At 39.0% G+C, this 17,336-nt stretch overlaps 1 protein-coding gene across 5 annotated transcripts in view; it reads right to left on the bottom strand.

Moving 5' to 3' along the window:
- Nucleotides 1-1,814: 1,814 nt before the first annotated feature.
- PACS2 (phosphofurin acidic cluster sorting protein 2) overlaps nt 1,815-17,336 on the bottom strand; it is a 410,192-nt gene continuing 394,670 nt past the window's right edge. For all 5 annotated transcript variants that reach the window (XM_075192154.1, XM_075192150.1, XM_075192151.1 and 2 more), the window contains 2 exons: nt 10,681-10,794; nt 1,815-3,993 (listed from right to left, as the gene is read on the bottom strand). In XM_075192154.1, the coding sequence (XP_075048255.1) occupies nt 3,875-3,993; nt 10,681-10,794 (233 nt within the window). In that variant the 3' untranslated portion in view covers nt 1,815-3,874. The remainder of the gene's footprint in view (nt 3,994-10,680; nt 10,795-17,336) is intronic.

The raw sequence follows: 17,336 nt of genomic DNA, 5'->3' as shown, positions 1-17,336 counted from the left end.
TAAAAAAAAATCAAAAAAAAATCAAGCCTTCATACTCCATTCACTTATATTTTCTATACCCCCACTCCTAAATTTCTGCTTCGACCACTGCCCTCTGTTCCTGCTCCCGACTGCCTGTGTGAGCTGACAGCTGCTGATCCCTCCTCGCCCAGCGCCCAGTAGGAGAACAGAAAACAGGATGCCATAATCAGGTAAGTTCATATATTTTCTCATGTGCAATGTGTTTTTAACCATCCTTTCTTGATCCTTTCTTGTGATGCAGGATCTGGGTATTGAGCAAGCATTTCATACCCCCTCAGCTGAGTGGAAAGATTAAATGGTACATTAAAACTAAAATTCAGAAAATGATAGACAGGCAAGACGTGGGTGGAATGTCTACATTTGGCCCTGCACTCTGTAAGAATAACACCTGGTAAGAAAACTTAGCTGTCACCATATAAAATACTGTTTCCAGGACCACCTAAAACAAGATGATATTTTCCTCAGCAGTTACAGCATAATCGTGGATATCTTACTGGTTATTTAAGTGAATTGCAAAAGATTATGACTAACGTACATTCTCAAGTTTTCTCCTCCATTCCAGATCCAGCAGAAATATCAGGGACTCACACACTGGAGCCTGGTGATTGGGTATATATAAAAAAGGCATGTCAGAAAGGCATTGGAACCTCGGATTGACGGTCCATATAAACTCCTACTTACCACTCCCACATGTATTAAGGTTGGAGAAAAAGGGACTTGGATAAACGCATCACATTGCAAGAAGCGGACAGTGAAAATAAGACCATGAATCCTTTTTTGGTGTTGATAGGAATTGTGACAGTGCTAATAGATATACAGGCACAATGGATGTCCACAGTATTAACACCCCTTCAGACAAGCATAGATTGGGATAAGGAGTTTCTACACATATTTAACAGATCTTTGTTTAATGAAGTCAGCTTGCAAAGAAATGTATCAGTGTTGTTTAATTAGACTAAACGTACCATAAGAAGTATGGGCATTATCCTTTTGTGCTTTCTGAGACAGACATTATGGCTTATGATGGGGAATGAGTAGGTGTATCAAAGAATGCTTAATATTACGTCCATGTTATGGGTAAGAATCCCAGCTAAAACCTTGCAATGTACAGTCTCCCAAATCCATTTCCAGGGTGGTTGTTCAATATTACTCATTTGAATTGGAAAAATTAGAACTTTGTATTCATCCCAGATTAAATTGGAAATGTGGATATCTGGTTTCAAATTCAGCAATTGCATGAAAACAATATGACAGTAAATCTACAGGAGATCATTCATTTAATCAATGATACTGGAGGTATTACGTAAACATCTACAAGAGGTAAATTATACTAAACAACATGCCTTTATGTAACCTGTACTTAAAGCAGGCAAGATCGTTCACATAGGTAAGACAAAGATAATCTGGAACACCACTGGTGGGATGTGTTTACAGGAAAATTACTTTCAATAACAAGTTTAATTAATTACCTAGTACATCCTTTGTTGATAGTTATAATCCTTTTAATATTGTTGATTTGCTGGAATTGTTACTTATCATATACCCTTAGAAAATGGTAAATTGAATGATCGCTTCATTCCATCGCTCAGGGAGCTGTGAGCTGAAATCCAGCGAGAAAACTACCGTAATAACGGTATTTACGCGCACGATTAGCGTAACAACGGTAATAGTGCGCAGAGCCCAAGATTTTGGGCGTTTCCGCCAACAATTGAATATGCCCTGAAATGTACTAAGCATTTTTGGTTATCGTACGAAATATTTTCTGCACAAAAGACAAAATAAACTGCCAGAAATTATTATGGTCAGTAAGTTTTATTCAAAGGGAAGCAATTCTGCAGAAACTTACGGAAATATATAAACAATTTTAGGAGTATTTTGAAGTGTAAAGGCGTGTATGTTCCTGTACAGGTACAGTAGTCTACCTTGCAATTTCATGTGTGTAAAAAGGTAATTCATTATAGACCAACATGTCCAAATTAATGTAAATATAGATGGTATGCAGTGTGATTTCAAAATTTCAAGACGCTGCCAGAAAATATTCCAGTATAAGCTGCTGAAAAGCACTTTAGGTTCTCCAGTAGTGAAACTGTTAAAACAACAGTAATTGCCAGTAAACAAAAGGTGACTTATCAGTAAATATTGTGCTAAGTCATGATATATAAACCATACTGGAGACAAATCTTAATGTTCAAAATATGAATTGCAGTTCATTTTACAATGTGCAATAAATTCTGATATCGCTCACTTAGACAGGTAACTTAGAAAAATTTATGGATAAGAGAAACAATGAAGTGCAATCCTATGGAGGTGCTGGTGGTTAGTTTCTGGTCAGTCTGAAAATCACACTGCAATACATCCTGAACAGGTCTTCAACATATCATTAACTTTATAGACCTATAGAACTAAGTGGCTATGCTCATGAGAAGCGTTGGATTTTAATAAACAAATCACAGCATACATATCAGCTGCCTCCGGTGCATACCAGTTTAATCTGATCAGTGTGTTATAGATTATCATTTGTTTGTTCTTACTGAGTTTTAAGTCATTCAATGCAGTAACTCACCAAATTAAATTCAAATTAGCAGAGCAAAGTGCTGATGCAAAATGGGCTGTCAATTAACATACCCCACAAAATAAAATTTAAATTGTTCCAATGGGAAATCAATGTGTTTCTAGAGTAATCTGCAATCATATTCTTAATGATGCAAATGTTCAAAAATCAGCTTGTTTACGGCTTTAAACTTTTATTAAAATGTGCTTAAAGTGTAAAAGGGCTTGTCTCTAAAAAAAATGAGCTGTAACCCATAGCAACCCATCAGATTCTAACATTTCCTTAGTAAGGTCTGGACAATGAAAGTAAACTTCTGGCTGGTTACTATGGCTTACAAAACTTTTTCATGTTCACCAGTTTCAGGTTAAGGATTTTTTTTCTGTCTTTTGCACAGTGCACAGTATGAGGATAGCAGAGCAGAACCTATATTTACGAGAAAGTGAGCTCTTGTGTTAGCTTACACTTCTAAACGGAATCAGCATTGTCAACTCAATGTAAGTCCTATATAAATTGGAGTGTAATAGGCTAAGCGTAATAGTTTAAGTGGCTTTGTCAATTGAAGTACCCAGTTCAAAGCAACGGTTTATATTATTCACCACTTCTGACTGTTAAAAGAACCCTCTGGGTGTTAAATATAAATATAGGAAGTATAAATAGGGGTGATTATCTTCAAAATTACTTGTGCCAATCTATTCCGGAAAATGACACTTCTACTAGTCTTATGTTCCAAGCTTTGCAAAGCGACTTAACACGAGCAAGCTATAAAAAGGTACAGCTACTCCAACTACACATGGCTACTTCTGTTCTTAAAGCCATATGATTTCCCTTAATAGATAACGTAACAGGCAAACAGAAGGATCTGTGACAGCAAAACGTTTTAACAAAGTGCAAAACCACTTACAGCAAGTAGTGGTTTAATTCTATATTAGGCCTATCCAAACTCCCACCACACACTGAAATCATCACCCAAATCAGTTATTCAGCTAACATGTTAAACATTAATAAACAGTGCATTTTCTTACGAAGTCATTAGAGTACCAAAATTACTGTTGTGTTAACAGCATATTTAAGACTTTCCTTGTTAATTATATCTCCATTGGATGTAACATTAAAAATACAAAACTAACTTCAAGCTTTGCTTTAAATAACATGAAAAATAATAAAAACAATAGTAAAAAAAATAAAGCAAAGAAGAGAAGCTGGATAGTTCTCAGTTTGAAGGGGTAGTTGGCACTAGTTAGTGAATGGTATCCAGAGAAAGAAGAGGGTAGTAGTGATAAGACAGCCTCCGCATTAAAAAGACTAAAAGTTGGATTTTGAGTGTCCGAATATACAGATGGGGAAGTGCTTGACATGAGATGACCACTGTGCTGCGAGTTGGAAAAACTTGACATCATTCCATTCCACACCATCAATAAGCACTAAAAGAAAAGGGAAACAAAAAGAAGTTAAAATAGCAGAAGGGGTCCAATGGTAAATGTTGTATCAAATTCTTTGCCGTGAACCCCTATACTTCGCTAAGTATGTTACAAAGTCTCCAGCACCAGTAAAAGCAATACAAATAGTTATAATGTACAGAGAACTACAGATTCATGTGATTAAAATTCTGAAGAGACATGTGTGTGTGTACACATGTGGTAGGGACTATGGATTGTAAACTCCATTGGGGTGGGGGTTTATGTGAATTGTTAAAATTGTAAAATGATTACTGCATACTATGTAGACACTATATAAAATAGAGAGTGTCGTAGTGGAACTTTAGAACACCTGTAAGAGCAGGAAATCTACTCTAACAGCATTTAGTGGATCATCATAGATGTCTGTTACTTTCCTATACCCGTCATTCAAGTGTTTAAAATTCTGCTGAAACTGTTTGGATACTATGTAGAACTTCTCAAGCAGTGTTTTTCCTGCCACATTAACGATCTGTAATAGCTTTCCCGGATTGTTTCGCAAGAACTTTTCACGAGCAGAAAAACAATGACCACACTAAACCCCATAAATGAAACCTTGCCTTGTGAATCATTGCGCATATAAAAATTGTTCTTTATGAAAAAGCTAATACACAGGCCTTCTGTGACAGGATGGACCACCTATGACATTGTTGACTAACCTGTGACACTCCAGGTGTTGTAAAACTACAAGTCTCAGCATGCTTTGCCAATATATAGCAGCTTATTGCTGGAAGGGTATGCTGTGCCTTGTAGTTTCACAACACCTGGAGTGTCACAGGTTAGCCAACACTGGCCTATTCCATCCTGTCTATTGTGTTGGGGACCGACTGGGCTTGCCTTGCCACCATCCCCTTTCTTTATCCCAAATTGCGCCCCTCCTGTCGCAGTAGGAAGAGCCTCCTACCACTGCTAGGCTCCGACACCGGCACCTAGAACAGGTTACTTCTGGGTAACTTTTGTTGCTGGTGTACCTCCTCGCTGGGCACCTGGGCTTGTACCCCTGACCTTTTCCTTTAGATCAGGCTTGCTGTGGATGGTACCACCTAGCCTATCACACTGGCCAGAGTTGCAGGGTAGCGGGCAGAGCGTTGGTACTGGATGCAGAGTCCCGACCTCAGAACAGCCAGATAACAAATTAGATTTGCTATAATCTGCAGGTCATAGGAATTACAGCAGGTAAGTAGTCGTCAAAGCAGGTTCTTGAAGCAGTGATGTTATATTAGCTCAAGTGTCCTAATAAGGACAGTTACACACACACACACCAGTTTGTGGTACTAGCGATCTTTCCCGAAGTTACAATGGCATGGTGCTACATGGTCAAGCAGAGCTCCTTTTATACAGATTCTTACACAACTGTTACCAGGGGGTAACACCCCCCATTGATCCTAGATGGCTTTGCTAAGACTGATAAATCACATTCAATAATTGCCATTAGGATGTAACATATCTTTTAACCGTAGAGCTAACACAATTTAAGCATTAACAAAATTTACAGTAATCTGTTATATCTTAATACTTGTATCTGTTATATCTTAATACTTGTATCCTGAGTCTACATTGCAGAAACAGGTCTCTCTAACAAGACATGGCAACAGGTAAACGACCTTCTGCTGGGCCTTCAGGTTAAGCAGGTTTTTGTCACCTCTAATATAAAAAACAGCAAGAGAATCCTGCGCTGAGCAATAACAAAGTGCCGTGAATATGGGAGCAGCGAAATAAGAAAAGAGGGGATAATGCCAAACCCTAGTTAGAACCATACAAAAAAGAACAAATCTTACAGCGCTATAGATAGTGTATTACTGGCCAAGAAGAGCCAATTGTTGTAATTCCAATAATTTATTACACAGCACAAAGCATTAATAAAATACATATAAAATAACTAATGAGACCGGTCTCATAACAATAATTGGCCATTGTTAAAGAATATAAAAATGGTATACTATGACAGTATTGACCCTTGATAGTGGTACACAATTAGTTTTTTTATATGAAGGTATGGGCACTGCAGCATGTAAAACACAAACTTCGATTCATAGTTAATGAATTGATTAACAGTATAACATTTATTAGATATTGTTGAAGTGATTTCTTGAGTTCTATTAACCAGAAATCTACAAGTAACACATATTTTTATTGCATCTATAGCAACCTAAGTTGCTATAGATGCAATAAATATATATTAATCAATTCATTAATTGTGAATCGAAGTTTGTGGTTTACATGCAGCAGTGCCCATGTGGACTGCAGTATGTGGGTAGGACCACTAGAAGTTTGACTTCAAGGTTTAGAGAACACAAGCAGAATATTGCATTAGGACTCCAAACCTATAGTGTATCAAGACACTTATTTCAAGTTCATAATAAAGATATCACAGGTTTACAGTTATATGGAGTTGAGTACATTGAAAATACATCTAGAGGTGGAGATAGATTTTGCAGGCTGTGTAATGCTGAAACCTTCTGGATATTTCAATTGCATACATTGTCTCCAGAGGGTCTAAATGAATCACTTGAATTTCAAGAATCGTAACTTACGTTTTAGATCTATGGTGAAGGAATCTATTTACTCCATACTGAGGTTCTGAGTTCCAAGTTATTTGTTTTGGATCGATTTGGATTGATATAGGTTTTGATTATCAGCACATGTTCTCTATACATGTTTGAATACTTATATTTAAGGGTGGTTTTGTAATAGGTCCTTAGCATATGCTTTTGTTATCATGTTGAGGCTTGGATGTCTATCCTGTTTAAATTATTCTATGGATTGGACATCTAATGGAATCCCCTATAAAAAAGAAAAACATTTTTTGGGGTATCAGTATGTTTTAGTGCTGTGTTTTATTTACTTAGTATTTTATATTATAGTCATGTTTATTTATTTAAAATGGTCACTTTTATGTATCTAATTATTCTAAAGGTATTTTGTTTATCCAATTTATTTTGTGATTGCTGGTTTTTATTGCTGTTGTGAGCTTGAGATTGCCGATGATTTCCCTTTGGGTGGAAGCAGCTGTAATTAATGCAGAACTGATTCCATGACTTTATAAAGACTAGCAACTCGACCCATACTCACCCTGCCTTTGAGAAAGTTCAGCTGAGCTGAACGAAACGAGTCACACATTTAGGATCGTGAGGAGCTCTTCATACAACTATCTAGGCTATCTGCAGTAGCCGGTTATAACCTATAATTCACTCCTTTATCTACGACTTACACATACCAGTGTGTATTAAGTCTCAACGAAGTCCCGGTGAAAGGGTGGATACATACACACTAGAGAGCGCGAACGGTGATATTTACATCACAGACTGCAGGAGGAGTAGGATCAATTTTCAATCAGATCAGGCGGACGCGCCACTCCGGATTGAACACTCACTGGTGTGCATACCGCTCGCTATAGGATTTGAGTGCGGAGATTGAGCTCTATTCAGATTAAACTGATACGCCGCTCTAGACTGTTCATCCACTGGTGTGTATACCGTTTGTTACTGGTTCTGAGTACGGGGATAAGAATCTATCAGTCCGTACACTTGATTTTCCTGACCCATGGTTATAAAGTGAAGTTATAGAAGCTATATCAAATCCTGACATGTGGTGAACAGAGGATTTACCTGCATTATTAACGCTGGGTCACGAATGCTTAGTGGAACCTTATCAGTTCTGCCATATGGTGAATAGAACATTTGAATGTGCCAAACAACGGTATGTCATAATTTGATCTTTATCAATATCTATTGATTACGATATAGGAGCACCATACCATTATATAAAAAAAATAATAATTGTGTACCACTTTCAAGGGTCAATACTGCCATAGTATACCATTTTTATATTCTTTAACATTGGCTAATTATTGTTATGAGACCGGTCTCATTAGTTATTTTATATGTATTTTATTAAGGCTTTGTGCTGTGTAATAAATTATTGGAATTACAACAATTGGCTCTTCTTGGCCAGTAATACACTACTATCTATTTTTAGCGCTGTAAGAATTGTTCTTTTTTTGTCACCTCTGTAATGAAAAAAAATCCAATAGGCCTAATTGGGGTTTCCTCCAGCAAACTTACAAAACCAAATCATGACATACTGTCTCCAAAGTTACAAATCAATACCTCAGAAATTAATTAATTTCCTATACAGAAATACAACACAATATAATAAAATCAGTACATTTGTAATGATATAAATTAGCACACTGCACTAAGAATTTAAATATATTTATAGAATAAGATGTATTCTCTTGCTCTTTGTGAAACATTAGTAAGTGTTGCGTATTGGAGTGAATATTTACAATGAGGTAAAAAGAAACAATAAAAATACTAAAATCACCTACGCTCCTAAACACCTGCAACAAAAACTCTATAATGATGCCACCCTATAGCATAAACTTAATCAACTCAAAATCTAATTATAGTGCAATATTGTGCGGGTGAAATAAAATTTATTTTTTATGAAAAAAGCGTGTATTTTCTTCTTATATCATATATATACTTTATTCCTTCAGTGAGAACATGTGAAAAACCCCCCATAAAACACAACATAGTGTAATCTGTATATAACAACATTCAAGTTACATTTTTGTGAGCAAGTAGCTATTGCAATGGAAACAATCCTCTTAGATATTTAGGAATGAAGTACTCAGTCAATATACTAAAGACTTGGCTTTTCTGGTTGTTTGCCTAACTAAGACTGACCGATTGCAACGAGGAATAATTTAACACATCTAAAAATTACTTAAAACCGTCAAAAATCAAGATAGATGATAAAAAGTTATATACTTTATTACCAGATATTTGTTTGGATTCAGGCGTATCACACAAGAAAAAAACCAGCTACGATCTCCCCTCCGCTTATGGAAATAAGATGTTAGATTATTTTACCACTGTTTGTGAAGAACCCTTGATATGGCTTTAAGCCAACACTTTTACTTGTAAAGATAAAAGTTCACAAAAGACCAGTAGGGTGTTTTGATTTCCAATTACCGTTTGTATCCATCCGTCAATCGTAAGAAAATGTTTGCACAATTCAGGTAACTCTAGATATATTTTACTTATCTACAATCATTGCATAGATACATTCCTTAGTAGAGGGTTTGATACGAGATAGATATATATCCATATATGTACAGTACAAAAGTTTTAGGCAGGTGTGGAAAAATTGCTGCAAAGTAAGAATGCTTTCAAAAACAGCATCAATTCTTCTAGGTACAATTGCACACAATTTTTGAAGGAACTCTCCAGGGAGGTTGTTCCAAACATCTTCGAGAACTAACCACAGATCTTCTGTGGATGTAGACTTGCTCAAATCCTTGTGTCTCTGTCATCCCAGACAGACTTGATGATTTTGAGATCAGGGCTCTGTGAGGGCCATATCTTCACTTCCAGGACTCCATGTTCTTCTTTAAGCTGAAGATAATTCTTAATGACATTGGCTGTATGTTTGGGGTTGTTGTTCTGCTGCAGAATAAAGTTGGAGCCAATCAGATACCTCCCTGGTATTTATCCATCATGGTATTGCATGATGGATAAATACCTGCCAGTATTTATCAGCATTGAGAACACTATTAATCCTGACCAAATCCCTAACTCCATTTATGAAATGCAGCCCCAAACTTGCAAGAAACCTCCACCATCATTTACTGTTGCCTGCAGACACTCATTATTATAACGCTCTCCAGCCCTTCAGTGAACAAACTGCCTTCTGTTACAGCCAAATATTTCAAATTTCGACTCATCATTCCAGAGCACCTGCTGACATTTTTCTGCACCCCAGTTTCTATGTTTTCGTGCATAGTTGAGTTACTTGACTTTGTTTCCACGTCGAAGGTATGGCTTTTCTGGCCGCAATTCTTCCAAGACCACCAAGTCTAGCCAGAATTCTAAGAGTAGATGGGTGTACCTGGGTCCCATTGTTTTTTTTTCCAGTTCTGAGCTGATGGCACTGCTGCACATCTTTTGATTTTAAAGGGCAGTAAGCATGATGTGTCTTCTATCTGTTGCACAAGTTTCCTTGGCCATCCACTGCATCTACGGTCCTCAATGTTGTCTGTTTCTTTGTGCTTCTTCAAGCTCTTTTGAACAGCGCATCTTGATACCCCAGTCTGCTTTGAAATCTTTGCCTGGTCTAGACCTTGCCGTGATCAGTCTTGCCATGGTGTATGTATCTGTGGCATGAAACGTTCTACCATAACCACACATTTACAGCAGAGTCTGGCTGTTCCTCACCCGGTTTTAAGCCTCCTGCACAGCTTTTTCTGTTTCAGATAATGACTGTGTTCCAACCTACATATGAAAATGATCATTTAAAAAGCATTTTTACTTTGCAGCATTTTCCCCACACCTGCTTAAAACTTTGCACAGTAGAGTTGGATGCACTCAATTATTTGCTAAAAAGTAACAAAAAAAGTGCTGTGCATAGTGCATATAGTAAATTGCATAACCTCAAATTGTTCAAATAAAATCAACAGACCAGCACCAGCAAGCCAGAGTATACAGTATACAATATATATATATATATATATATATATATATATATATATATATATATATATATATATATATATATATATATACATATACACACACACACATACATACACAGACCATAGAAGGATATAAAGAGGTTATATAAAATACAATTGTGTAAAAGACAACATACCTCGGAGCATATTCTGCTGATGCTTTGCAGTGCAAATCAATCTGCTGATACCTTCAATACATTGATATTTAGATTCTACTTCTTTATCTTTTGTTTTTTTAGGCAAAAACATCACTGGAAATTTAAAAAAAATAATAGAATTTACATTAATGATTTGGTACCATACCTGTAAATAGTTAAAATTAGCAGAACATATGTATTTAATATATGCATAAGGTAAGTATACGACGGCAGACTCTTAACAAAAATTAAATAATTACATAAAATAAAATAAGCAAATTAAGTTGGATGTTTTAACATTTTCCTTATGCTTTATTTATATGTGCAATGAAGGAATTTAAAGTAACGCTACATGTTACGGATATGGAGAACATTGCATTTTCATCTGTCTTTCGTCTTTGTAGGAAACTGCAGATATGCTATATCACTACTGGGCAACAGACTTAAATCAATCTCTCTTTTTTTTTAAAATAAATTGCAAATCCTGTATGTGTAAAACTCCAGGGTTTCTCAATGCTTTTTATTCAGTTTTCATGGTGATCAAAAGCAAACCTGGCAACCAGAATTTTGATGTTGCAGACAGAAGATACTTTAATGTAACCAGCCCCAGAGCAAAGAATTTCAGAAGAGATAAATGGATAGTGCCGAAGAGTGAAATAGTGTCATTTCCAAAGAATTAAGACTGAATTTGTGTTCTTCTGTAATGGCCTATCCATATGCCACCTCTAAAAATATGTGTCACTTGTAGATGGCCCTGCCTTTCTTAATGTCTAAACTCCACACTGCACAAGGGAAAAAAAGGAGTTGCTCTGGACTAAGTAAAACAGTAATGGGAATGATTGTATCGGTTAGCTGGTTCCTGATTTACAGGAGGCTAGGAATGTAAAGTAAGTATTTCAAGGAGTGTAATGTCTCTTTCTAAGACACGCAGGCCCTAAACTACGATAAAGCTAAACTAAGAAAATGTTATAGTACTGCATGTGTGTATTCCAGTGAACACACAAATCTGTGAATTAGCAGCTCCACCATTTTGAGAGTGACAGCAATCTCACTCCATGATAGTGCTGAATCTGCAGCTAACCACAGGATGTGATGGCATACCATGTCTGTTATTCACAGAGGTAAGTAGAGGGTAGAAAACGTGTATATTAGGGGCACTCTATGATTATTTATTTATATAAAACATACATTTGTACATACATAAATGTATGTTTTATATAAATAAATAATCATAGAGTGCCCCTAATATACACGTTTTCTACCCTCTACTTACCTCTGTGAATATCAGTCCAACGTGTGTAGGGTGCACCAACCTAGTCATATGATCACAAATATTATAATAATAGACCGGGTATATGATTATCTGGTGCGTCGGTATATCTCTTTCATACCATGTCTGTATTGCGCAAGTAACACGTCCATTAAGGTTTCTGCCTTAATCGTCGTAATTTCATTGCTTTTTGGAGTTTGAGTGGAAGAGTTTCAATAGTTTTCTTACATTTTGGATGGTGTGTAAGGAACCTTAATCGGACATGTTAAACCGTAAGGTTTTTTGTCTATGGAATTTCATGGCTTTTTGTAAAGCAAAAATATTGATAATAAATTTATAAGCCTAAAATTGTACGGCCTTTAAAAATAATTTGGTCAATCTAATTTCGACTATTTTTCTTACTCCCTAAAAAACAAGAGTTTTAATATTGCTCTATTATACTAACCTCTACCACCTCTGTTGGATGACTGTCCCACCTACCCACTACAGTTTTGATAAAATAATTTTTCCTAAGATTTCCTCTAAACCTAGCACCCTCCATTTCCAGTGCATGGCTTTCTCTCTCACATACCCCAATGCCCACCAGCTTTGTGATCACATGCACACATGCCACTGCCAAGTGCACCAGCTTTTCTCATGTCACCCCCTGCGCACCAGATTTTCATCTTACATCACCACTTCTGCACCAGCTTTTCTTTCACATATCATACCTTGTGCACCAGCTTTTCTTTCACGTCACCCCTGTGCACCAAATTTGCTGTGGGGAGGGAAGGGGAGATCGGGATCGCAAACAGTGCTGCGGTGGAAGGGATCACAAATACACTGCTGTGGGGAGGGAGGGGGGATCGGATGACAGGCAGAGGAGAAGGCGATCGGATGACAGGCAGAGGAGAAGGCGATCGGATGACAGGCAGAGGAGAAGGCGATCGGATGACAGGCAGAGCAGAAGGCGATCGGATGACAGGCAGAGCAGAAGGCGATCGGATGACAGGCAGAAGAGAAGGCGATCGGATGACAGGCAGAGGAGAAGGCGATCGGATGAAAGGCAGAGGAGAAGGGGATCGGATACATCCAATATGATTATATCATCCTGCTGCTAGATCCAATTTTGGAGTTCATCAGTTGCTGTCATCTACATATCTCTGTTAAATCAGAGGGTTGTAAATGTCCGATCTTATTACCCTGACAATAATGTTCTTCATAAGTCATCTAGTAATATCTGATGCGCTATTAATTCTAAATGTTAATTCAAAAGAGCATCAATGTCCAATGTTGTATTATGTTATATTAAGTACACATCACTTAACACGAGAGCATGAATAGTAATTGGTCAATCAATCAATCCTCTGTTTTACACATACATCAGAGATAGTCACAGGAAGCAGAACATAAGCATCCTAGACCCTATCTAATGTACCAAAACAGACCAGACAAAATAGAATGAATTTCTTTTACAGTATTAGAGTAATATCACTCCAGCATTCCAAATAATAGTTGATTTCCAATTAGAAAATCACTAGCATGCTGACACGTTAAATTAGGATCTCCCATCGCCAGTCATACTGGAGTCCTGGGGGTAAATGTATCAAGGTACAATTTTGCAAACCCAGCAATTTTCTCGGGAGAGTTGAAACACGCAGATGTATGAAGCTGAGATTTCATGTAAAATCGCCAGAGATGTGCTTCTGTCAAAATCGCTATTTGCAAAATCGATAGAGATCAAACTCCCGACTGTTTGCCACTGCAGCTATACAAGTCTCAAATGTATGAAGCTGCGATTAAGCAAACTCAGGTGAGTTTGCTTTCAAACACGCCAGATACAACATGCTGCTTGCTAGCAGAGTGTTGTGTAAACACATCACTGTTACACTGTTCTGCAATAGAGCTGGAGCTCCTGCAGCAGTAATAAGTATTAAAAATAGATCAAAGTAAAAAAAAGAAAAAAAAAGCGTGGGGTCCCTCCTCTATTTATTCTTAAACCTACTGCTGGTTCCGTGAAAATCAATGAAAAAATTTGAGTGGGGTCCCCCCTATTTTCATGGAACCAGCACTAGGCAAACCAGCCGGGGTTGGAGGCACTATAGCAGGGGGACACGTGGCAGGGGTCCCCCTGCCATAATCACTAACCAACCCCAGGTTGTTCAGCGCTGGGCTGGATTCCCTAGGGAGTGGGGTCCACCAGGGACACCCAGCCCAGTGCCGATAGCACTAGGGCTCTTCCTACACCCCTGGGCGGTGGGTGTAGGGTAATAACGGTGTGTGTAAGTCATAAAAAAACAAAAAGGGCGCCATTTTGTTTTGTGGAACTACAAGTCCCAGCCAGCCAGGTTGCCCTAGTGTGGGCATGCTGCTACTTGTATAACTACAAGTACCAGCATACCCACGGCAGCCAGGGCGTTGGCAATTGGAGAACCACAAGTGCCAACATGCCTTGACACCCAGGGCTGACTGGGACCTGTAGTTCCACATAAAATGTTAACAAAATCAGAACACCCTCATTACAACCACTAACATTTATTAAAAATAATAAAAGCACAATAATGACAGTAAACACCCTCATTTACACCACATATTTTATTAAAAATAATAAATCCCCGATATACTCCCCAATGAAGTTTTCTTTTCTTGTCCGCAGCTTTCAATCCAAAAATGGCTGCAAACAAATTCAAAAATATATTTGTATCCAAATGTCCATGCTTGCCCCTGTCCCAAATAAATTTGTACTTCCAAATGTCCATGCTTGAAATCTCTTCAGTTCGTCCGCACATGGGGGGCCCATTGTTGATTGCAGTCTTCTGTTCTTCGGCCAGGGGGGTCCCATATTTGTAAGATCTACGAATCTTCTTGCTTGATTGAAGAAAAATAAAAAAAGGGAGGAGCCACCACAAACAGCTCCTACCTAGTAGAAGCTCCGATACGCAATGGGCTTAGCTCATTGCGTTAGGTCTATGTGTAGTATTATGGTATTTTCCCATATACTATAAATTAGAGATGGGCGGGCTCGGTTCCCCGAGATCCGAATTCATCCTATCCGAGTACCGAGCCGAGCACGCTCGGTACTCTCCCGCCCGTTCGGGTTCGAAATCGAGGCAAAACGTCATCCTGACGGATTCATATTTCTAAACTCGGTTCTCGCGAGATTTGAAAAGCATAAATACCAGCCTCCACAGCAATCCATCACATTTGACAGAGGGAGAAAGCAGGGTTAGGTCACACTGGCTATATCAACGCAGGGACAGAGCAATAATTGGACACATTATTGTTTCTATTCAATACCATTCTAATCTTAATACCAGTTGTTACAACAGTAAGAGGAGGATAGAGAAGGGGTTTTGTTGTTTCTGGCACTCCAAGTGCTTTTGGGGTGCCCCCCATTCTTTTGCATTAATTTTTCTGGCTGTCAAAAGTCCTATTTGGCAGCAGTGTCAAAATAATATATTTAGCACTCCCATTTGCTTTTGGGGTGCCCCCCATTCTTTTGCAGAAATGTATCTGGCTGTCAAAAGTCCTATTTTGCAGCAGTGTCAAAATAATATATTTAGCACTCCCATTTGCTTTTGGGGTGTTCCCCATTCTTTTGCATTAATTTTTCTGGCTGTCAAGTCATATTTGTGCTTTATCCTCATTATAATGGATTCAAAGCAGTCCACATATGAGCAGAATCAGCAACCAGGTTCTGTCACCAGTCCTGATGGTAGTGTTCCCAGTACGTCATCTGGGAAAGGCGATGTCAAACTACACAGTCTTTTGAAATTGTTAGGAACCCCTCCAGCCGGCACAACACAACCCGGAGTCTACTCTGCCAGTCAGGTGTTCACTGGAGCCCCTGATGGTGGGGACAGACTGGGCTGCAGACTGACAGAGGGTCGTGAAGTGTGTACCGGCTGGGGAGAACCCAGGCAAGAAGAGTCAGGTCCACGCAGAGGTCAAAGGTCGGCAGCAGGTAACAGTAACAATGAACAAGCTGAGGTCAGAGGTCACAGGCAAAGTAGCAGAACGGGTAAACAAGCCAAGGATCAGGGTCACAGGAAACACAAGCGAAGTCAAATACGAAGCCAAGGGTCATACACGGGAAGTCAAAACGTAGATACAGGAAACAGGAACTGGAACAAGCAGGTCAGCAGACTGGAGCACAGAAGCTATAACCGGCAATGAGGCAGCACACCTCATTGCCTTAAATACAACCCACAACCAATCAGAACCTGCCCCGAAACATGGCCACACTTGTAGGCTAATTGCCAGCACCTAGCAAGACCAATCAGGGCTTAGCCCTGAAATCCACACCTGCAGGCTAATGCCTGCTAATTCAGCCACAGGCTAAATCTGCCTGATTGTCCCTAGAGCGCATGCGCGCCTGGCTGCCAGGACACGGCGCTGAGGAAGCGTCCGACCGTTGCCTTGGCAACAGTCGGGAGTTGGAAGGAAATGACGTCCCGGTCGTCATGGTGACGGCCGGGACGTTGGGACCGACAGGAAGCGAGCCGCGGCGGCTGTGAGTACCGCCGCGGCTCGTGACAGAAATCAGGCAAAAAAAAAAAAAAAAACCACACACCAAAAGAAAATTTACCGTGTTGAAGCGAAAAATAAGTGTAACTGAGGAAAAGTTAACTGCCGATAAAAAAAAATATTGCCAACATGCCATTCTACACACTCAGTGGAAAAGAGAGAATGAGGCCTTCTCCTTTCTCTATTAGTGGCAGATCCAAAAATGTTACCGAGCCTTCTTCTTGTACGGTCACTCGTGACCAAGCAAGACCAAGTAATTTGGAGTCTACAAGTGGTGCACAACTACTGTTACGCGTCAAAGCCGAGCTGAAAGATAACAGTAAGGCATTAGAGGATAATGTATGCTCTGAATCACAAATGACACCAATCCCTGTGGAGAGTCCATCCACCAGTGGTATGTCTAATCGTGAGCATTCTGTTAGTGTACCAATAAAGAAGGGGCCTTTCAGCAGTTCTGCTCATGTGTGCCTGAACAGCCCGAGTGTAGCCGGTGATATACCAAGTGAGGATGACACTTTGGAATTAGAAGATGATGAGGGGGAGATTTGGGTAGCCGACGAGGGCGCTGATGAGGATGCGGTTGATTGTGTAAGTCCTGTGCCAGTGGCAGCAGGGTGACAAGTGGCAGCAGTTCTGGAACGTGAGGCACCAATTTGCACTTTCCAAACACAAGCAGAGATGACGCAGGTGGCAGACCACAACAGTTTGACATCTGGGCTGGTTTGAAGGATTTGACAAAAAAAAATGTGTGACCTTGCCCATAACTGCAACCAATCCTACTATTAATATGCAAAGGATGGTGGAGGGCCTAGCAGGGATTAAACTGTATTTTTCCTAATTTGCACTAATACGGTTTGGGTGTAATATACGCCCAAAGTCG

Source organism: Mixophyes fleayi, chromosome 12 (assembly GCF_038048845.1).
Source record: "Mixophyes fleayi isolate aMixFle1 chromosome 12, aMixFle1.hap1, whole genome shotgun sequence".
NCBI classification, from domain to species: domain Eukaryota; kingdom Metazoa; phylum Chordata; class Amphibia; order Anura; family Limnodynastidae; genus Mixophyes; species Mixophyes fleayi.
This window is presented reverse-complemented; position numbering and strand designations above follow the sequence as displayed.